The 22,439-nt window shown below is 43.6% G+C and overlaps 1 protein-coding gene across 10 annotated transcripts in view; it reads left to right on the top strand.

Annotated features, from left to right (window-relative positions):
- AAK1 (AP2 associated kinase 1) overlaps positions 1-22,439 on the top strand; it is a 173,904-nt gene that overhangs the window by 102,862 nt on the left and 48,603 nt on the right. For all 10 annotated transcript variants that reach the window (XM_044261295.1, XM_044261296.1, XM_044261294.1 and 7 more), the window contains exons 6-12: positions 7,255-7,376; positions 8,804-8,885; positions 9,390-9,522; positions 13,017-13,120; positions 15,289-15,368; positions 19,377-19,531; positions 20,485-20,879. In XM_044261295.1, the coding sequence (XP_044117230.1) occupies positions 7,255-7,376; positions 8,804-8,885; positions 9,390-9,522; positions 13,017-13,120; positions 15,289-15,368; positions 19,377-19,531; positions 20,485-20,879 (1,071 nt within the window). The remainder of the gene's footprint in view (positions 1-7,254; positions 7,377-8,803; positions 8,886-9,389; positions 9,523-13,016; positions 13,121-15,288; positions 15,369-19,376; positions 19,532-20,484; positions 20,880-22,439) is intronic.

The following is a 22,439-nucleotide window of genomic DNA, read 5'->3' as shown; positions in this document are numbered from 1 at the left end:
TGACGGGAGCCGGAGCACGGAGCTCAAGGTCTAGCCCGGGGACACGGGGTAGGACAGTGCTTGGGCTCAGGCAGCGGGAGCCCCAGACTCTTTCTTCACTGCACCGAATAGTCTGTGAGATATTTTAGGAGAGGCATGTGGCTGCTGTGTTCTCTTCCCCAGCTTGCCCCCGGCCCTGTGCCCCTCAGCCCTCCTCGGTGCTCCTGAGAGTTGGCTAATTCTGGTAATTACTCTCTCCTTGTACCGGGCCTTTCCAATTATATAGTACATATACACAGCATATACTGTGCTGACGACACAGTATTGGACTCTGTAGTTGTGCCTGAATCCGTAGTGGGGACCAAAAGGTGGGCACCCGTAGCTCCGTAGCTCCGGAGACTTGCCTTTTCTCCTCTACCTTGGAAATAGTTGAATGTAAATAGAGGCCCCCTGGGAGGAGGCCCCGGTTGTAATTGTTCCAGAAGAGTCCCGCCTGCTGTCGATTTTAGTCATTGACTCCTGGTTGTTTTGATGGAAGCTTTCCCAAATTCCATATATCCTCCACTCCATGCCATTTAGCTGCTTTCATTAGCAAGTGAGATTTTGTTGATTTCTGCTAAAATGTGCCTGGTGGGCAATCCCATTTGCCGACCACACTGCCAGCCTCCTGAGGCACAACTGTAGAGTCCCTGTGTACCTCCTTGTTTGCCATCCTGTAGTCTGGGACACTCGGAGCTCCACATCTAGCCGTTAGAGTGCCAGTAGTAGCCAGAGCCAAGAAGTTCTTTATTCCCCTGTTGGCCAGAGAGAGAGTGCCAGTTACTGGTCTTAAGGTGCCTCTCTGAGCAGGATTTACGTCTGGTGAGGTGGCCTCAACTTGAATACAAGTCGGTAGGACATGAAAAAGAGCACAGGCCAGGCCAGTTGTGGATCCCCTTGTTGGGCTGCCCTGCGTGGGGATTCATTGTTCCCATCCAGAATTGAGGCAAGCCCCCTCTTACCCTGCCCACCACACGTGCGGTCTCTCCTTCAATGTCTGTGTAGGGAGTAAGTTGAAAGTGGTCCCCGTCCTTAAGCAGGTCACATTCTAAAAATAGCATGATAGAAGCTCTGTTCTTCATTGGAGGTCTTTCCTCAAATACATTATTTTAACATTTTCATCACTTCCCTGTTTTGTTTTGTTTTGTTTTAATTTTTCCCTCTCTGAGGAAATAAAGAGATCACTGCAGATCATGGGTTCATAGAGCTGGGAAGGTTACCTAAGCAAGCCTTCTCCTGTTACCAGTGAGGAAGCCTCTGCCCAGAAACGCTGTCACCTGCATAGCTAATTCTGTGATCAAACCAGAGCAAAGGCCACGGGTCTTTTACTCCCATCTTGGTTTTTATTTGGTTGGTTTTGCTCTGTTATACTGTGCTGTTTGTCTAGGCACTTAAGAAAGGTGAAGAAAGGGCTAAGGTTTAATAAGTGCATTCAGACTGAAAAAATCATGAACGTCTCCTCTTTTGTCAGAAAAGAGATTTTGATTTCACGAAGTAAGGTAGGATGAAGATTCTTATCCCATTTTTAGAATCATAAGTTTGAAACCCTACATTTATCAAATTCTCCAGAATTCCTAGTGGTAATAAATTCATGACCAAAATGCCTGAATGCCTTATCTGCTTGGAATAATGTCAAAATGAAGGGTCAGTAGGAGGGGGCTTTCCAGACCTTTTAGCTAAAGCTGTGAGCAGAGTTTGGGAGTGACGACTTCAATAACCCTATTAAGCCAATAGGTTGGGAAGTAAGGTCAGTACTATTAAACTTGCAAAGAGCTAGAAGACCTTAGGATTATAACCAGTGTCAGGCGAACATCTCAAGGGACTTGGCCAAAAACAAAGTCACTCTGCAAATTCTCTGGAGCTTCCAGAAGATGACGTATGAAGGTCCAGTTGGTTTTCTACCTTCCAGGTCTCACTGAATCCCTCTGGGCCCTACTCTAGCCCTGGCCTTAGTCACTTCCCCCTGGACGATGGCACCTGCTCTCACTTTCCCCCTTCTCCCCTGTCACTGGCTAACCTTTCTCAAACACCTCTTTGCATCTGCTGCTGAGTGGCTCCCGAAGGGGCCTTCCCTAGTCTGCCATTTGTCAGCTGCTCTGGTGGTCTCTCCTGCTCCCTCCAAGATTGCCCGTCTGAGCTGCCCACATTCCGTACCTGCATAATGCCCATCAGTGCAGTGGGGAGGGTTAGCCTCAGCGGTCAGGCAGCCCGAGCCCGCGTCCTGCCCTACCAGCCTTGTGACGCAAGGCATGTTAGGTAACTGGACTCGGTTTTCTCATCTGTTAACTGGGGACAATAAGGCTTTGTAAGAGTCTCATGAAATTGTGTAGGTGAAAGTGCAAGGTGCATCACGTGGCTCATAGGGAGTGTTGTTAGTTGTGTTGTTACTGTCTTCATTCTTGTCTCTGTGCCTTTGCTTCTATTACGACTTTCAGCTATTTGAGTACTTCACTAACCCAAGGCCCGGCTTTATCTGGTCTCCCCGTTCCTAAGGGCACTCATCTGGAGACCTTCCAGCCCCTTTGTCTTCGGTGTTCTTTGTAACTCCAGGCCTAGCACAGTGATGTCCCAGCCATGGTGGCCTGTCTGTGTGCCTTAGGTGCCTCAAGCCTGCTGCCATCTCAGTGCCATCCTGCGGGCTGTCCTCCGGGAGCCACCTTCTCCCTCCATTCAGGTGCCTCTGCTCACCTCATCGCGGTGACCTTTCCAAATGTGCTGTTTGCAGTAGCATCCCTCTTCGCTTCACGTGTGTTTAACCTGTGGGGGTTTTTCCCATAACATTTATCACCACCTGGCAATTATACCTACTTTCTTATTCTCTTCCGCTGGACTCTAAGCTCCGTGAGCAGGTGAACCTTGATTTGTTCACAGCCTTACCCCCAGAACCTCCTTGGCATATAGCAGGAGTTCGAATGTGTGTATTTCTCTATTAAATGAGTGGTCATAACTTCTTAGGCTTATAGAGGGAGATTTACAGGTTGCTTTCTTGCACATTCTCTTACTTGCTTCATAACAGCAGCGATAGAAATATTATTAGCTTGACTTTGCCGGTGAGAAACAAGTCCGACAAGGCTTAAAGGTTTGTCTGAGGTCAGATTAGTCCCTGAGGTCCTGTGACCTCCAAGTCCAGTGTGGTTGTCACATGCCAGGCTCTGTGTCCAGTGTGTTGGTGGTGGTGGTGGTGCTGGTGACGAAGGGCAGTAGCCAGCTTGACCTTGGAGGTTTCTGCAGGTTTCCCAAGTCACAGGGTCAGACTGAGAACGTGCAGAGGGTGCGGCAGCTGGTGCGGTGGCCGCTGCCAAGTGAGTTCACCTTTGCCACCTCATGACCCTCCCAGCAAGCTGGCAAAGTGGCCAGAGCGGACCTTTACCATTCTTACCTGCATTAGCATTTCTTTCTTTTTTCAAAAAAATTGTATTTATTTATTGGGAGAGAGAGAGAGTGAGAGAGAGCACAAGAGCAGGGTGAGGGTCAGAGGGAGGGGGAGAAGCAGACACTTCACAGAGCAGGGAGCCCGATGCGGGGCTCAATCCCAGGACTCTGGCATCATGACCTGAGCTGAAGGCAGACACTTAACAGACTGAGCCACCCAGGTACCCCTGCCTTAGCATTTCTCCGATATTGATAAGGCTTTCCCCTACGTTGATAGTTTTGGCTTTGTGTCCACTTTTGTACACACCCTTCATTTTTAACTATTTTTTCTGCGAACATAGGTTTGTATGATGTTATCTTTATGGGAAGGAGGCAAGCTGAGGTGGGGACCAGGTTGATAGAGTGTAATGCTGAGTTCTGCCACTCAGAATCAGAGTTCTAACGAGAAACACAAACCTAGTTTTTAAAGGTGGTGGTTGAGGGAAATAAAAACAGAACAAAAACTCCAGTGTGCCGCATCATCATTCTGTCTTTGCTTGGTTTTCCTCCTCCCTCTAGCCCAGTGATTTTGGTCCCTGGAACTACCTTGTTTGTGTTTTGAAGTGAGTTAACTTCTTGGTCTCCTAGATTATACATTGTAGCATTGGCAGTATAGACAGTAATTTTGAAGGGGCAGTGCATGTACAGTAGGAGATGCGTGTTTCGCAGTGATGCGGGGAAGGCGGGGAAGGAAGATTGCTACTAACGGATACTGAATAAGGGATCGAAGGGTACGTGGCATGTGAAATCCTACCTGGGTATTGTAGTACACACATGGGCATAGTATGATTATAGACAGGGGTTGACAAACTTTCCTGCCAAGGACTGGATAGTAAATATTTTAGGCTTATCAGTCGTATTGTCTGTCACAACGGCTCGGCTCTGCAGTGGAGCTCAAATGCAGCACCCATGGACTAGGGGATAAGCAACGAATGGGCGTGGCTTACCTTGGTCTGAACATCTTCCTTCAGCAACCCCTCATGGACAGTAAGTTCTACAGATTTTATAGCCAGGCTGTGGAAGATTGTACTGAGGAGTTAGAACTCGAGCAAGGCCTCATAGAATGGCTACGATTTGACAAATGGAGCTGTTGAATAAAAGAACAAAGCAGGCAATGCAGGGAATGCTTAAAGAGACACTGAGCAAGCAGCCTGGCTAGTAATTAGTCACCTGGTTCCTCATCGACTCGATTCCTTTTATGGGGCATTTCTGAACATAAGGGACTAAGGCAGCCCTGTCCTTAAGCATGTCTCCAGTACACTGGGCGTACTCACCACCCACCATGGTTGGAGGCTATTATGGCTGAGGACCACTCTGCTTCTAACTTGCTTCCTGCCCCTACAGGAAAGTAATTAATTACCTTTCTCTAGAATTAAATTGCCTAAGTTTACTTCCCAGCTTCATCACTGGGAGCCTCACCCTCTGCATCTGTAAAACAGGGATATTATTTATTATGAGGATAATCTCATGTGAGGTGCTGAGCACAGTATTACTCATAATAGTAAAATCTCCATAAGTGGTAGCCGATCTATAACCTCAGAATTAGATTGCAAGTGTTAGTATTGCTTTGTTGGAATTATTTTCAATTCCTAAAGTGAGTATATGTTCAGGATAGCGTGACTGTGTCACTTTATGTGAATAAGTTAAACTGATGAGCTTTATAAAAAGCTATAGGTGATAGAAATATTTCCTTGCCTCAGCCTTGTCTCTGGGGACCAAGAGCATATCCACGAGAGCTGGTGGCCGTAGTTCACCCTGCCTGTGTGGCTAAAAATCCCAAGGTCAAGATTCTAGATTCAAGTGATTATAGGTTAATGGTACCTCAGGTACAAAAGAGTATCCTCTCAGGAAGAAAAAGAGATTTTAAACCTAGGCCTCCAAGGCTTCCCACAGATGAATTCCAAGGAAAGTGAGTTAACAGTAACAATAACAAAACCCCTGATAACAACACACGCGGGAGACTCAGTAGGAGTAAAAAACAATAAACAAAAGAAGCAGTTTGCAGCAAAGGCTTTAGGTAGTAGATTTAGCTGATACAGAATGTACAGTGAACATTTTTGTAATATATAATGTAATTTTCAGAAGAACTAAAGCAAGTATAGAAACAAGTATGGGAACAAGAGACTCACAATTGACCTTTTTTTTTTTTTTTTTTTTTTTTTAAGGAAGAGTAGTAGTGGTATGGCCCAGGCATTTGATGGCTTTCTGTCTCGCTTCTGACAGACGGACACATGCACAAACACGGTGTTAAGTGTGTTTCTATTTTTTAGCTTTTTCCATTCAACCAGCATTTTCTATAGCAAGCACTATGTTAGGCCCTGGTAGAGAAGACTACAAACAGGATTAAGAGATGGTTCTTGTCTTGGGGCGCCTGGGTGGCTCAGTGGGTTAAAGCCTCTGCCTTTGGCTCAGGTCATGATCTCAGGGTCCTGGGATCGTGCCCCACATCAGGCTCTCTGCTCAGCAGGGAGTCTGCTTTCTCCTCTCTCTCTGCCTGCCTCTCTGCCTACTTGTGATCTCTGCCTATCAAATAAATAAATAAAATCTTAAAAAAAAAAAAAGAGAGAGAGAGATGGTGTTTGTCTTGAAGGAGCTTGTAGTCTACTCTTGCATTTGTTTTCTAAAGGTAATCAGTCCTTGGAAGGCTGATAACAAAAGACAATGGAGACTACAGACTTGCTGGCCCAACAAGATGTTTTGGCTGCCATTTTACTGCCCACATGAGCCAGGTCTGTCCTCCAACACACTAGTCAGCTCAGTTCACCTATACCAACAGTTAGTTACTCACTATATCTTGAGTACAGATGCGCCCACCATCTTGAAGTTATTCTTTCATTGGCATAGTCCTTTGATACCAGAGATTTCTGGAGATTCTGGTATTTGTAAGGTCCCTTCTACTTGGAACTGCTAACCCACTGTCCAAATAATTCATCTATAAAAAGATAATACTTTAATAGGAAAACTGCACATTTGCCCACAGGCCTTTAATCACTTTGAGAAGTAGCTAAAATATAGCAAATATTTATTATTCCAGAAATCCTAATGTAGTGTGGTAAAGAAATTGATATATGTGTATATAAGGCCCAGTGAAATAATTGACATCAGGAAGAATGAAGTGCTGAAGCACCGGGGGGAAGGAGTGACATTTGTCTCAGTGGGTCCTTGAAGAAGGCTTCAAACATGAGGTGCCATTTTAACTGGATTTGGAAAGATGAATGGGATATTGATAGTTGGGTAAGAAGGTGGGATCACAGAGAACATTCTAGCCTGAAAGAAGAACATGAGGAAAGATACGCAGGCTTGAAAGTATTAGGACTAGGGGTGCCTGGGTGGCTCAGTGGGTTAAGCCTCTGCCTTCGGATCAGGTCATGATCCCAGGGTCCTGGGATTGAACCCCTCATTGGGCTCTCTGCTCAGCAGGGAGCCTGCTTCCCCGCCCCCCCTGCCTGCCTCTCTGCCTGCTTGTGATTTCTGTCTGTCAAATAAATAAATAAAATCTTTAAAAAAAAAAAAGAAAGAAAGAAAGTATTAGGACTATTTCTGCAGAGGTGAGAAATGGGGCTGGAAATCTAGGAAAATGGGACTCTTGCTTGCGCATTGTGGAATTCCTCAGCTTGCCCCCTCTATTGTCATTTCACCCTGTTACTACGCTTTGCTTTTTTGTTCACTTGGGATGACCCCTCTCAAGATACTTAGAGGGGAATAACTTTCCTGTGCATATTAATAGGATTATCAGCTGTAAAATATTTATATGACTCTGAACCAGATTTTCATATGCATCACTAAATAATACTTTGGAATGGGTGGTGGGGAAATGTTTTTCAGGTTGAAAATATCCTCTTGCACGACCGAGGCCACTACGTCCTGTGTGACTTTGGAAGTGCCACCAACAAATTCCAGAATCCACAAACTGAGGGAGTCAATGCAGTAGAAGACGAAATTAAGAAGTAAGCTTTCCTCCTTTCTTGGAGTTTTGTCCATGACCAGATCTGCACCCATACTTTGAGCTCATGAATGAAATGGTCAGGGTGGGAAGACCATGGTGCTGGTTATGGTGCCCTTTGTCTCAGGGCATCATGTTGGAAGTTGGGGTGTCTGATTATAAGTGGAGAATGTGGAAGGGATCCATAAGCTTTTATCAGTAGAGTAAAATGAAGGAATCATACAGTACTTTATCAGTGGCCCAGTGATCACTGTATATACATATTTTGACTTATGTCACATAGTCCTTAAAAAGCTGCATGGTTCACAAACTGTAGAAGGACTGTGATGTTTTCAAGTGGAATCACAACAGCTGGGACATTATCAGTCAGTTGGATGTACTTTCCACTGAGGCCTGCATTGCTGTGTACTCCTTCTTGCTCATAAGGAGCTCACCAGTCTAGTGGAGTTAATGGTAAGTAGGGCTATGAAGTCTCTACAGATACTGAATCACTGACTTGGATCAGAAAAAGCATCTTTAGGTTTCTGGCTCCAGTAGGAACCTGAACCATCTTCCCCTTCATGTCCAGAGTGTTAGGTTTTTCACAGGCAACAACATTCACTAATACCAATAATAAACCAGCAGTCTCGTCTGCACACCTCTGTCCTGATCCTCAGTCTCCTTTCCTGCTTCATCCCCAGCAGCCAAGCTGGGGCAGGAAGACTTTGGTCCATGGTGCTGGTGGACAGCTGAACCATGGTGCCCTCTGGGCTTTGGAGACTTGAGCAGCAGAGTCATGTGCTTGGTAACATCAGACACTCACTTTGAAGCTGAGCTTATATTGTCTTTACTTGAGCCAGAGATAAGAGGAAGACTGTTGCTTCATCCCTCTTCCAGCAGCCCCCTCCCACCCCGTTCTGCCCTTCTCCAGTGTCTCAGCCTGTATGACATGTCTGAGTTGAGCCAAATCGAGGGGAATTGCTGTTTTTAAAAAGGAATCAGAGAATATAGTATAAATACACTATTAGACAACAAGGATTTGTAGGAGATTTTATCATTGGAGGACCCAAGAAGAGTTGCTTTTAGTGTTTATTGAAGTGCCTCAGTGTCTGGGTCTCCTCGTGCTATCAGATAGAAGGACTGCTTCTAGAGGGCCTTGGGGGTAGACCAAGGACAGCTTTCCATTTTATCTGCACTGGTATTTCATGCTCTCTTCTGCGGATTGCTCCCAGGAAACTAGACTTTTAAAATTTAATGTATATGTTTTTAAAAAGTCATTTCTAGGTGTGGTGCATAAACAATGAATGTTGGAACACTGAAAAGAAATAAAATAAAATGGAAAAAAATACTTAAAATGCAAAAAAATAAAAAAATAAAAAGTTATTTCTGCTACCCCTGGTTTTTAATTATAGCATTGACATATTTAACAAAAAACAAATCTCTTGATTGTAGATACACAACGCTGTCCTATCGAGCACCAGAAATGGTCAACCTGTACAGTGGCAAAATCATCACTACGAAGGCAGACATTTGGGTAGGTGTCAACTAACCTATCCGCACCTCAGATACCAGCAGTCTTGACCATAAACCCCCAAGTTTAATGCAGACAGTGCCATAGCGAGAGTGGCCACTGTACCATGTCACTGTCTACCTGACCCTCAGGGTTATTCTTCACTCCGGGTGACCAGCCACTGCCTCGTGAAGGATGTCAAAGGAAATTACTTTAGAGTTCTGTGAAAATTATTCAGGTGACCTGTCCTTTATTTAGGTGGTTTTCATATATGCATTACTAATTCTTAAGAGCAAAATAGCTGAAATGCTTGTTCCTTATTGGAACACAGTTTGGTAATGATGGTCGAAATAATGTACGTCGGCAGCTAAATAGTGGTGTTGAGTTCTAAATTCAAGTCTCTGATAGGTTAATAGTACAGAATGTTTGTATCTGCTTGTAAATGTGGACGAGGCCAGTATCTCTCAGTAGACCCATCGGCAGTTATGGTAAATAAACCACTTGTAGCAATCTGCTTTATTTTTTTAGGCTCTCGGATGTTTGTTGTATAAATTATGCTACTTCACTTTGCCATTTGGAGAGAGTCAGGTGGCAATTTGTGACGGAAACTTCACAATTCCTGATAACTCTAGATATTCCCAAGACATGCACTGCCTAATTAGTAAGTATTTAAAGTTTCTAGTTTCATGTGTTTACGTCTAATCTCCAGGAATGAACTGGGGGACAGAGGGACTGGATCGCAGGAGGCATGGGTTGGATGCAAAGATGAGTCATCCGGTAATGGTTGGTCACTCAAAGATGACATAAAACAGTGTTAGTTAGAGTCATAGGGCTTTTTACCAGAAGTCTAAGCTCTTTTGCACTTGAGCAGAAATCCCAACTGTGCTCTGAGCGGCACAGAACTGCTCTGTTCTCTTGCAGTCGGTATGAAAGAGTCCAGCTGACTCCTATCAAGTGATAAGAAATTCATCCTTGCAAAACTGGAAGCAACTCAAATTGAAATGATTGCCATGCGTTGGCTGGAGTGAATACATAATTAAGACTGTATAACTCTGTGGAACAAGATTTTTTTTTTTTTCTCTCTTTAGGTTAATCACTGGATTTTGATAACAAGCATTTAAACTCAGTGCTTGGTTTAAAGTGTTTTTTTTTTTTAGATGCCCCACTCTTCTGCATCATCCTAGCGAGCATATGTGCCAGTTCATTAACCAGATGGTAGAACGAGTAATCTTTGCACAAGCACTTGTACTTAAATGTGAAACAGAGATAGTTTATCATCTTTTCACATTGGTCAGGGGATTTAGCATCTAAATTTTAACCATGATGGGTTATAAGACCTGGGATGGTTTGGGGCCCCGTTTGGGTCCCGGGTGGGGTTGCATTGAAAAAAATAGAAGAAGATATGGGTAGAGCATCTGACAGTTGTTGAGGGCCTCCTCGTACCTTATTTAATTCTTTAAAATCTCATATAGTAAATTTAATTATCCCCATTATACAAATAAGGAAGCCAAAGCTGAGAAAGTATAGGTAACTTACCCAGGTTAACATAGTTATAGCTTTTAGGCAACTACCCATTCCACTGGGCCAATTTAATCAATCCACTTCCTCTGTTTATGAAACAAAAAGTGTGTGTGTGTTGGGGGGGTAATTTAAAGAGACAGAGTGTGGCATTTAATGGTTGTTGGATGGTTTTCAGAGGTAAAGCAGGAGAGTAGTCCCTCCTTATCCGCGGATTTGCTTTCTGCGGTTTTAGCTACCCACCGCTGACCGCACTGGGAAGCAGACGATCCTACTTCCCATGTATAGTTGGGTCAGTAGTGGCCTAATCTTATGTCACCATGCCTGTGTCATTCCCTCACGACATCTCATCACACAGGCATTTATGCTTTCACGTCATCACAAGAAGGGTGAATACAGTGTGATGAGATGTTTTGAGAGAGAGGGAGAGACCACATTCCCCTAACTTTTATTGTAGCATATAGTTATAATTACTTTATTTTATTATTATTGTCAGTTGATCTCATACTGTACCTAATTTATAAATTGAGCTTTATCATACATATGTGTGTATAGAAGAAAACAGTATCTCTTGAAGTCAGTACTGTCTGCGGTTTCAGGCTCCTACTGGGGGTCTCGGAACTTGTCCCTCCCCCCTTCCCCACCCCAGATAAGGAAGGGACTACTGTATATCTATTCTAGAACTGGAGCTACCTAAGTGAGACTGGAAAGATACATAGGAAATGGCCACATCTGGTGCTAGAGTGGTGGGATTTTGGGGGACTACATTTCTTAACATTTGTACAGCCATTCATATTAGGAAAAATAACTCTTCATGAATGTCTGTAACACTGACATCTTTCCCAAACTCTGACCTATTTCTTTACAAACTGCTTGAAGTTTCCATAGTCAACCTAAAGTCACAGGTCTAAAATTAAATTTATTGTTCTTGCCCAATTACTCCCGATACATAGTTCCCCTCTTTTTAAAGTTTCTATCAGTGGTGTCACCATTCAAGCTGGGATAATGGAAACTTAAGGTTTTCTTTGGACTTGGCTCACAAGAGAGTATAGTCAGGCGTTTTCTAGGCAGTGCTCATTCTTGGGAGTCTCCCCTGTTGCCATCACATTCTCTCTGTTCTCATCCCTGTCACCACAGTATATACACACTGGGTCAGCGTGTGCCTGTAGGGGTGGGGTGGCCACTAGCCTCTCTCCTCAGTCAGTCAGTCCAGCACTGCCTCACGGTGAGATCGGTCTTACACAGCGCACCCCCCAGCAGGTCCCCAGAGTAAACTTCCTTGTTCGCCCGTGGTCCCACAGGAGGGCCCAGCTTCTTAGCATGGCATTTAAGACCCTTCATACTCTGGTTCCACCCCACCCACCCAGCCTTATTTCCCTGTGTTCTCTGACAAGGAAATTTCTCTCTGTCCCTCTGGCACCTGCATTTCCTCACAACAGAGCCTTCCCTTGCCTTTTACCCAAGTGCATTTTTGCCCAGACTATTCCTTAACCAAGAATATCTTTTTTCCCTCTCTCCCCTGACCGACTTAATTCTTTCCTGCCTTCAAGCCCAAATCCTGCTCTTTCTTTCTTTCTTTCTTTAATTACTTTATTTGAGAGAGAGAGAGAGAAAGTATATGAGCTGGGGACTAGGGTTGGGCAGAGGGAGACGGAGAGAGAATCTCAAGCAGAGCCCCAGCTGAGCCAGGAGCTGGACACGCGGCTCAGTCTCTCAGCCCTGAAATCATGACCTGAGGCAAAATCAAGAGTTGAATTCTCAACCAGCTTCACCACCCAGATGCCCCCAAACCCTGCTTCTTCTGCAAGGCCTTCACAAGACTGCAGCCTCTTCAGCCTTAGTGTTCAGACCATTCATTTGGTTCCTTAAACAGTAAGGCCTTGCATTGTTGTTTGTATGTATGCATGTGTATGTTTGTGTGTCTTCACAAAGATGTTTTTCCTGGGGATTTTTCCAGCTTCAGAAAGGAAGCTTAAAGGATCTGGAAATAAACAAATGTTGTATAGAATATGTAAAAGTAGAGATATATTTATCATTTTGTAATTTCTCTTAGAATGGAAACCAGCTAATATCCCCAACAAAGGAGTAATAAGTCAGTTTTTTAAAATTTGAGTTTTGAGGGGTGTTTGGATGGCTCAGTTGGTGGACATGTGCCTCTTGATCCTCAGGGTCACGAGTTCTAGCTCCATGTTGGGGGTAGAGATTACTAAAAAAAAAAAAAAGAAGAAGAAGAAAGAAAGAAAGTGGAAAAAAAAAAGTTTTGATTATAAATATCAAGGATAATCATTTGTTTAGCAAGATAAGGAAGCCAGAAGCTCATAACTTCGTAGGTACCAGAATGTGAAGGTGGTAACTTTAATAATGAGAGCTTGCTTGAGTCTGTTGTCCAAGCCACAGAATGTGAACTTCAAGTATTTTTGTTTCAGTTCAGAAACTTTGTTACTTTCTTGTATATATTAAAAGTTTTAGGGAAGTTAGAACTTTGGTTTCTGAGAGGGGAGGAAAAGAGCTAATTACACTGTTTGACTTTTATGAGAAATAAAAATGAAACAAATTGATAACAGAGAAATTATGTTTCCTAGCTAATGTAATAAGTATTAGGGTATTATTAAATATGTTCACATATGTTTGTCTTAGGGTATATGTTGGAACCAGACCCGGATAAAAGGCCGGATATTTACCAGGTGTCCTACTTCTCATTTAAACTACTCAAGAAAGAATGCCCAATTCCTAATGTACAGGTATGTGAAAGGTGCTCTTTAGGGGGAAGTAAATATTATCAAATTGTCATTTAAAATTCCTGGATCATAAACCAGCTTTTAATGAATATAGATGTTCCTTGTTTTGTGTGGTAGGGGGCATGCAAGCAAAGCTTACTGTGAAGCAATTACTATAAAGAAAATCCAGTTTTCCCATAGAATTTAGTTATTAAACTAAGGCGTTACACCAAAAAAAAAAAAAAAAAAAAAATCCCTAGGGATTGAGTTGAGTACTTTGGGTGAAGATTGACCAACCTACTGTCCTCTTAATTTCCACATTTCACTATGAGCTGTGTGCCTGTTGTGTTTCCCTAGCAGTGGTAAGGCAGGCTGTCTTCCTGAGGTGGGCCTCTGAATTTGCTCTCATACCTACTGGAACATAAGACCCTTGACACTTTTCTCCTTTCCTGCAGCAGAGCTTTCTTGATTCTGCTTCTATTCTCCACCATCTATAACTCACCATCCTTCCTTTCCTGCTACCCTTCTCACACACATCAGGCCATAGGAATGTTTTCTACATTTAGTAATCCTAAACTCTGCACTCAACAGTTTTCAGAGTACAGTGCTTACAAACCCCCTTTTTACAGTCTTAGCATATTTTTCCTGTGTGATCCAGCTCCCTTAAATATTTTACTAATGCATGCCATAGTAGGTAAGTTCTAATCTGAAATTGTCTTCCCAATCGTGAACTTTCCCAATCATGAACATCAATCATGATGTCACTGTTGGAGCTTAAAGGTACTAATAAATAACACTCCTCTTTCGCTCCCACTTTTGGAATCAGATATGGGAATCATTCAGATGGAACTCAGAGTGTTGACTGTATTGCTAATAAGATTGATTCAGAGGGGGCGCCTGGGTGCCTCAGTGGGTTAAGCTTCTGCCTTCAGCTCAGGTCATGTTCCCAGGGTCCTGGGATTGAGCCCTGCATCAGGCTCCCTGCTGAGCAGAGAGTCTGCCTCCCCCTCTCTGCCTGCCTCTCTGCCAACTTGTGATCTCTGGTGTGTCAAATAAATTAAAAAAAAAAAAAAAAAAAGATTGAATCAGAGAACGTAGCTTGACCGGTCAGGCTCCCCAACTTTAGATCCACATGACGGAGCAGGGAGCGCCTGATTTTGTAGGGACAGCCTCTCAAAGAAGAAAGGGCACAGGTGAGCCAGGTGAGCTCACTTTTTTCTCGCAGTCCTATCAAATAAGTTACGCTTCTCCCTCGGGAGAGGTATGCTTGGAGAGAGGAAGAGAAGCAAGGAGAGATCTCTTAGCAGAAATTCTCCCCACCTAGAAACATGAAGGAAATGGAAGGTCCCTCCTAAAAGCCTAACCATTTACTATGACTAGTATTCCATTTATCAGCTTTCCAGATTAAAATGAGGAATCTTGTATGGAGCCTAACATTACCTTTTTTTTCTTTTGCTGCCCCACTTTCCCATTCATTAAGTTAAATAACCTGAAGTATAATTAGAAGCATTCCGATTGGTAACTGGTTTTTTAAAAGTCAGCTTCATGATTCTCAAGCAGTTGTCTTGTGGTTGGGGATAGGAGTGCTCCCTCCAGAGTTGGACCCTGTATTAGGTGGCTGGTGCACAATCCTGGGAGTAGGAGTTCTGCTGGTCTTGTGGGTCAATGGGTGCCTCATGCACTGGGACAGTCCCAGTGCTGCAACCGTTTCAAATGGTTCGTGGCTCTGGTTTTCTCCCAGTGTTCAAGACCGAAGACGGAATGAATCCCAGCTGGACGTGCTGCTAGTCAGCACTGACTTCTATAAGGTCTAGCTCATAGCTTAAATAGTATGGGTTTACTATTTACTGATACAACTATCAGGTTACAGGCATCTCTTTCTCATTCCATTCTCAACACCACCTCCAAGCTGGGTGGTAGGAAACGAAGGGTCCAGAAGGTTGGGAGCAGCGGTGGAGGAGTGCACCTGACTCAGGCTGCTCTGTCCTCTTCTCTGATATGGTGCCTCCCTGAAGGGGGCGGAGACTGGTGGGCTCTACCCTTGGTTGACTTCACTTCCCTCTACTAGACATTGGGGCCTGGAAGCCACGCTGGAAAATCCCGGACACGTGTTTCTGTTGGCCTAGTCATGCTGGTATTCATTTACAAAGAAATCTGCAATGTCCTTTTGTGGTTTCCTTTCAATTCTATAGAACTCTCCCATTCCTGCAAAACTTCCTGAGCCAGTGAAAGCCAGTGAGGCAGCTGCAAAAAAGACCCAGCCAAAGGCCAGGTAAGAACCGCCCGAGTGTGCACAGGTCCTGTGCCAGTGGCCACAGTGGCAGGGGAAGGTGCTTGGTTATCGGTTTGCTCCCGTGGCCAGAGGCTGCGCAGAGCTGGAGAGCGAGCTCTGTCTCTTCCTGGGAGTACAAGGAGGAATATAAGGAAAGGCAACCATCTACATTTGAAAGAGAATCAAGAACTCCACAGCTGTTTCTTTTGCTCCACAGGCACAGGAGCATTCAGAGAAGAAGCAACAGCTGACTTAAAATATTGCCAAAAAGAACATCTTAAACAGAGGTCCTGGCCTTCATGTAGCCTGGTTCTCCACTCTAGTCCTTCACCTCCCTTTCCTCCATACTTTCTGTGGTCCTGACCATCTCAAAAGAGTGCTGGTCAAGGCACAGACTTGGTGAATAGCAAAAGAGCTTGTGGATCTTAGGTAATCACCTTCCAGGTAACATGAAGGAAGCAGGTGCCAAGAGAGGACTGCAGAAGCTAGGATTTTATTTGACCAGGAGGGAAAACAGGGAGGCAGCCAGGGAAGGCTGGAAGAACCGTCAGAAGGCGATGTAAGTCTGACTCAGAGAGAAGAAGGAAGGGTAGGTAGAAGTGACCTAGAAACTACCAGACAGTTTACGGAAGGTTCACCAAAGATGTCAGGGAATCCTCAAGCCAAAGGCAGCCATCAGAGAAGCCCCTATATCCCAGGAACAGGCCTACTTTAATCCCCCTGTGTTTGGGGTCAGAGGCTGGGAGCAGCCCCTGGGAAGCATAGCCTCAGAGCGAGCATGGCAGTGGATTTCAGTAGCACAGCAGCTGGGGGGCACGTAGCTTTTGGACCCCTTCCAAGCCGCAGGTTTGCGGGGCACGGCCTCTTCCAAATGGCAGATTCCGAGGGTAGTCGAAGAGATGTGTATACCTCTTTTTTCTGCCATGTTCCTGTGGCAAGGAAACATGAGTCACAGTACCCTAGATGGGACTATGTGAATTTTAATAGAATGCTAAAATAATTTTACACATTTTATGTTTTGTACATTTTAAATTTTTGTACATTTTAAATTTTATATATTTTAAAACATTCTTAAATGTTTATGGAATAAATGTAAACACTGATGTGGCTCGAAAAGTTAAGAAGACTTATTTTTTACAAATTCAGCAAACAATATAAATAACAGTGTTACTTTCAATAATCAATAACAATGTTACTTTGTAGTCTGTTCCTTACTGAAGTTGGTCGTGCTCACCTCTGGAAATTGCTTTTGGGGTTGAGCTCATTAGCTGAGTATTCGGGTTTATGCCCATATTGCTCTAGACCCAAATATGGAAGGTACTGAGGCTAAGCAAGGATCCAGCCCCACAAAGGCCCGCATTTATAACAATGACAATGACCGGTACCGCTCTGAGTGGTGCTGTGTTGTGTCAAATGAAGAAAAGCATACCTGTATCATAAGGCACATGTGAACATTAGTGACTGTGAAACTGTTAGTTTGTGTGGATCCAGAATGCTCAAGAATACATGGGCCTTACAGCCCAGAGATTTGTAATTTATATTGATTTCATTTGCATTGCCATATTTGCTCCCCAGTCCCAAGAAGTTAAGTTTTTCTTTCTGACTCTGTTATTAAAGTAACCACTCTTCTTTAAAGCATCGTGTATAGCAGATACCGTACAAGGCTCTTTATATAAATAAGATGACTTTATTTTCCTTGAAGTAGATCTATGAACCGTTATTGTTCTCATTTTACAGATGAGGAAACAGATTCAGAATTATAGGTTGCCCAAGGTAATCAATCAATATGTGGTTAGTAAAAAAGAGCCCAGAATTCTAGCATCCATATTGGGTTCTTACTCTGTTCTATGCATTGAATGATTTGCACACAAACACATAGATGGGACAACTTAGAGCCAGATCTTCTGCTTAAAGATATTTTTTCAGAGCATACTGAGGGCCATTCAGACTAACATTTTGAGCACTCTGCAGTTTATAAAAATGGTTTCACAGTCGTTGATGCATTTGATATTCACATCTGCTTCATGATGTATTATTTTCTCCATCTCCTACAGAAGGGACCCAAAGCAAGAAGAGGTCAAATGGCATACCTATCATCACACAGTTAGTCAGGAAGCAAGCTCAAATATAGTTTTCTCTGACTCCAAATCCTTTTATCTCTAAGATGTTACCCTTAAGACACATCCATCCAGGGGCTCCTGGGTGGCTCAGTTGGTTGAGTGTCCAACTCTTGATTTCGGCTCAGGTCATGATCTCAGGGTCGTGGGATCGAGTCCTGTGTTGGGCTCCATACTCAGCACAGAGTCTGCTTGAGATTCTCTCTCTCTGCCCTTCCTCGTGCTCTCTTTCACTCTCTCTCTCTCTATCAAATAAATAAATCTTTAAAAAAGAGAGAGAGAAATCCATCCAGTGTGGAGATTCTTAATTAACATTTGGTTACTACAGACGTCTGTTGGACTTTCTCACTGTTGGCTGTATTATTCTTATGCCTTTCTTCTCCAACATTTGGCCTGTTTTCTTTTCTACCTTCCTTCCCCAGGTTATAGCCTCCCCAAATATGATAGCTTTTATATTATAAGTTCTCTACCCTACGCAAGAGCATCCCTCTAGCAGGATTGCAAAGGAAAGCCTCAGGATCCCCAGTGGACATCCCTTGGAGATATGTCATGGGGAAGGCACATGGGACCTGCTGCTTTGCTTCCTATCTTACATTTAATGGAGAATGTACCAGACATATTTTGGGAATAGTCATGAAGCTCATTTGTTTTGGCCGTAACTTCAGTTATACTCCCCAATGTGTATTTTCAAAAGATCACTACTCTGTTCTGAGTTAGATGGCAGCCAGCTGTCTGAACTACTCTAAATGAACAGAAGTTATCCCTGAATTTTTACACTATCACAAGGAATAAGACCACCCAGCAGTCCTCCCTGTGTTAATTTGAATTAGATTTGGCTGTAACATTCAAAATGTCTGTGGCTCATAAAGGATAGACTGGAGGTAAGTAGTGCATGGTTGGTTTGGCAGTTCTGCCCCACACCCAGGCTTCTTCAAGCTTATCACTCTACCTTCCCTACGATTGTAGCTATGACCTCATAGACCAAAACAGTAGCTTCCTGTTCCAAGCAACAGATGAAGGAGTAGCCAAAGAAGAAAGACAAATGGCATACCATGGAAACTGCCATGTGACAGTTTGATTTCCCATGTAAGGCCAGAACTTCGACACATAGCCACACCTGATTATAAGAGAGGCTGGACAATGTGATTTTTACTCTGGGTGAAGTCTAGCTAAGTTTTTTAATTGGAATATATTTTGTATATAACATTGTATAAATTTAAGGTGTCCAATAGTTAAAAATTTAACTAAAAATAGTTAAAAATTAAAAATTAATAAATTTAAGGTATACAGTAATTAAAAGTTCTTCCCCTGGGAAAAAGGGGTACATGTATATTGAGGAAATAGATCCCTGTCATAGTCCCCAAATCCTCTATCTTGAATTATTTACTCATTCCTTCTAGTTGCCTTATTGGAGTCACTCGTTTACATGCTTTTTTTAATTATAGAGAGACCATTTTGATAACTAGTTCTAACCAAGTTTGAGTTCCCTCTATATCTGAAAAACACCTGTTTCAAACCCCTTTCCATTATCACCCAAAGTATATTCTGGGAAATCCTAGGAATTAGTAGGTCGAAGGATTCCAGGTTCAGGTATAGGGCGCTCTTCAAAGTTCTCCAGGCACATGGACCCATGAAAAGTTCTGCTGAAAGAAATCGGCTTGATGTATTTTGATTAGTGTGTTAAACTTCTTTCCCACCAAGCCTTGTTTTATAACATCGAGTAACACATAACATCCTGTGGAATACCCTTTGACAAAGTCGATTAAGCCAGTCTGGAAGGTTTGGATGAGTGTGGAGGGGAAAGCCAGTCCATCAAGTGCTCTTGTCTGCTCCTCTCCCACTCTCCCCACGTTAATGTAAATCTGTGTCCCCCACCCCCTTCCTTTTCTAGACTGACAGATCCCATTCCCACAACAGAGACTTCAATTGCACCCCGGCAGAGGCCTAAGGCTGGGCAGACTCAGCCAAACCCAGGGATCCTTCCCATCCAGCCAGCCCTGACACCTCGAAAGAGGGCCACGGTTCAGCCCCCACCCCAGGCTGCAGGTCAGTAACTCGGTTTGAAATTTGGTACACGTCTTGGTTATCCCGGTCAGTAATGGAAGGCTCGGGAAGACTACTTTTGCTTCAGAAATGGAATCCAGAGGCACATGAGGAATAATGGTTTGCCTTGAGGAACGGGGGGTGAGCGCGCATTGAAATTATATGGCAGGTAGCTGGCAAAAGGTGAGTACTCTCACTGGATTCTGCAGGGGACCTCCACGACCACTGAAGCATGATACCTCTATTTTTTCTAGTCTTGGCCCTGATTTTCTGGCTTGGTCCATTCATCCCATGCTTTCATGTTTATTTCATATTCTTCTCTTGGCCTTGAAAGACTCTCTTATTTTTTGACACAGAGGTGTTGTTTCTTTAATGCTCTGTCTACTTAGAGTATCTGTTTCCACTCCGTGTTTTGGTATTCTGGTTCTAATGAGGATTTAGTTTAGAGGACTTAAATTATCCAGTAACAGAGTTTAGTCATCACTTCCCCTACCAGGAAGCTGCTTTTGGTGAATTTGGTGGTCATCTACTCATAGGCAGGCATCTAGACTGGGTTCGTGTAGCTTACATACATGTGTATATGTAGATACATGTAAAATATCAAAGAAGGCTTTTGTCCCGAAGCTTTTAAGTACAAAGATTGTATTTGAATACACTAGCGTCAAAGGCCAGTTGAATATGGACTTGGGTGGTAACTAAAGGAGTAATTGACAGATGGTATGGTGAATAAGGGAAGGCTTTCTGAAGGAGGCAAGCATTGAACCTTGTCCCTGAACCTTGTTTTGAAAAACACTAAGCACATAGTTTAGCAAGAAGATGCAAAGACAGAGGCACATGGATTTTGGGATTATCTGTCTACTTATCACCCCCCCCCCCTATTTCTTTGACAAGAGAAAGCAAACCATTATTGTCTGGAAGAGTTTGGAGCCCTTATATGGAGTTTATTCTCATTACAGGATCGAGCAATCAGCCTGGCCTTTTAGCCAGTGTTCCCCAACCAAAAACTCAGCCCCCACCCAGCCAGCCTCTACCACAGTCTCAGCCCAAGCAGCCGCAGGCTCCACCCACCCCACAGCAGGCGCAGCCCACTCCAGCCCAGGCTCTGCCCACTCCAGCCCAGGCCACGCCCCAGCACCAGCAGCAACTCTTCCTCAAGCAGCAGCCGCAGCTGCAGCAGCAGCAGCAGCAGCAACAGCAGCAGCAGCAATCGCAGCAGCCGCAACAGCAGCCGCCGCAGCAGCAGCCACCACCCCAGCAGCAGCCGCCACCTCCCCAGCAGCCCGCAGGCACGTTTTACCAGCAGCAGCAGCAGCAGCAGCAGCAGCAGCAGCAGCAAGCCCAGGCTCAACAGGTAAAGCGTTCAGTCTGACCCTTGCTTGACCCAACTGAGGCGGCGCTGTGGACAGGCCCAGGAGACGTAGGCATCTTTCTTGAGAAGCACCAGGAAGACAGGGAGCCACTAGACATCGCATCATTGCTTCTTCCAGAACAAAATACCAGAAAGCTGTGCATAGCGGATGCATCATGGGGCCACTCACACCCCTTTCTTGGGGAATTCTTCAGCTGATGGAGGATCCTCACCAAGGGAGCTGTTTTAAGGGGCTCCTTTTCTCTTCTCTCTAGCTCTCTGATTTTTTTTTCCCTAACACAGTTGCACCATTACCATACTAAAAATAATAATTTCTTCTTCTTAAAAAATACCCAGTAATGTTTAACTTCCTGATGTCTCCTAATTTCACTTGGCTTGTTTGAATCAAGTTCCAAACAAGGCCCACATGTTATGTTTAGATGAAAATCTTTTTTCTTCCATTATCTTTTCATAGTTTTTCTACAATTTTTACTATGAGCATAATTCATTTTATAATGATTGACATATCTTTCAAGTCCCCTTTTATTCATAATGCCCTCTCCCTTTTTTTTTGCTTTGCCATTTAATTTTTTGAAAAAACTGGGTCAGTTGTCCTGTAGAATTTTCCACCTTCTGTATTTGGCTAATTGCGTCCCTGCGGCCATATATGTTCTTCCATCCCCTTGGGATACTTGGGAAATATATTTTGTTTCTTTGTTAACAGAATATATACAATAAATGCAAATTTATATTCCTAATTCAGAATTGTAATTATAGGATTTTTGCTTAACTCCTTGGATTTTATATTTGTATTTTTCTGATCTGGTAAACTGGTGATTTTTTGAGGCTTGCTCAGAATTTGGTTCAGTTGGATAGTTCTTTGTTCTTCCAGTTGCATCTCTTCAGGAGGCGTATTGGGTCCGGTTGTCGCTCTCTTTTATCAATATTAAAATCAGTCCGTGAGTTTGGTATTGTCTGTCTGATCCATTCATTCAATGTCCCAGATCAGTTTAGCAGCAACTGCTAATCATTTCCTCAGTCCATTCACTCATCAGGCATGAAAACATGGTGATCTTCTAACATTCCCTCTTCACTTAGGGGCTGAAATTTTTCTGAGTAGAATTTTTCTCAACTATTTGATGACCCTGACATACTGTTTATATAGAAAAGGCAGGAAAAAATGCTTGAGTTTTTGCCTGTGTTTACCAGTTTTCAGAGTGGGTTTGTTTCTAGTGTCATCTAAAGACGAACAGAGGTTTTTGATTTGTTTAATTTTAGTGTCATAAATTCAGGGATTTAAACATATTTATGTTTCCAGACATTGCCGTTTTTAAAATTTTATTTTGATTCCTAAATTGACCCAGCTTTGACCAGTAAAAGTCTCTTCAAGCCGGTTCCTGGGTCCTTTGGTGGTGACCCAGCCATCTTTAATGGTTTCCTTGCTGTTTATTGTAACAGGTCATTCCAGTCTCACTCTGCCCTTGACCTGGATACAGCCATCTCTCTGAAGGAGCTCCCTTTCCTTTTAAAAATGGTATTTAGAGACCACATTTTGATGCTAAG

The sequence above is a fragment of the Neovison vison genome, chromosome 8, assembly GCF_020171115.1.
Source record: "Neovison vison isolate M4711 chromosome 8, ASM_NN_V1, whole genome shotgun sequence".
Classification (NCBI taxonomy): Eukaryota; Metazoa; Chordata; class Mammalia; order Carnivora; family Mustelidae; genus Neogale; species Neogale vison.
The sequence above is the reverse complement of the archived record's forward strand: the minus strand, read 5'-3'. Positions and strand labels throughout refer to the sequence as shown.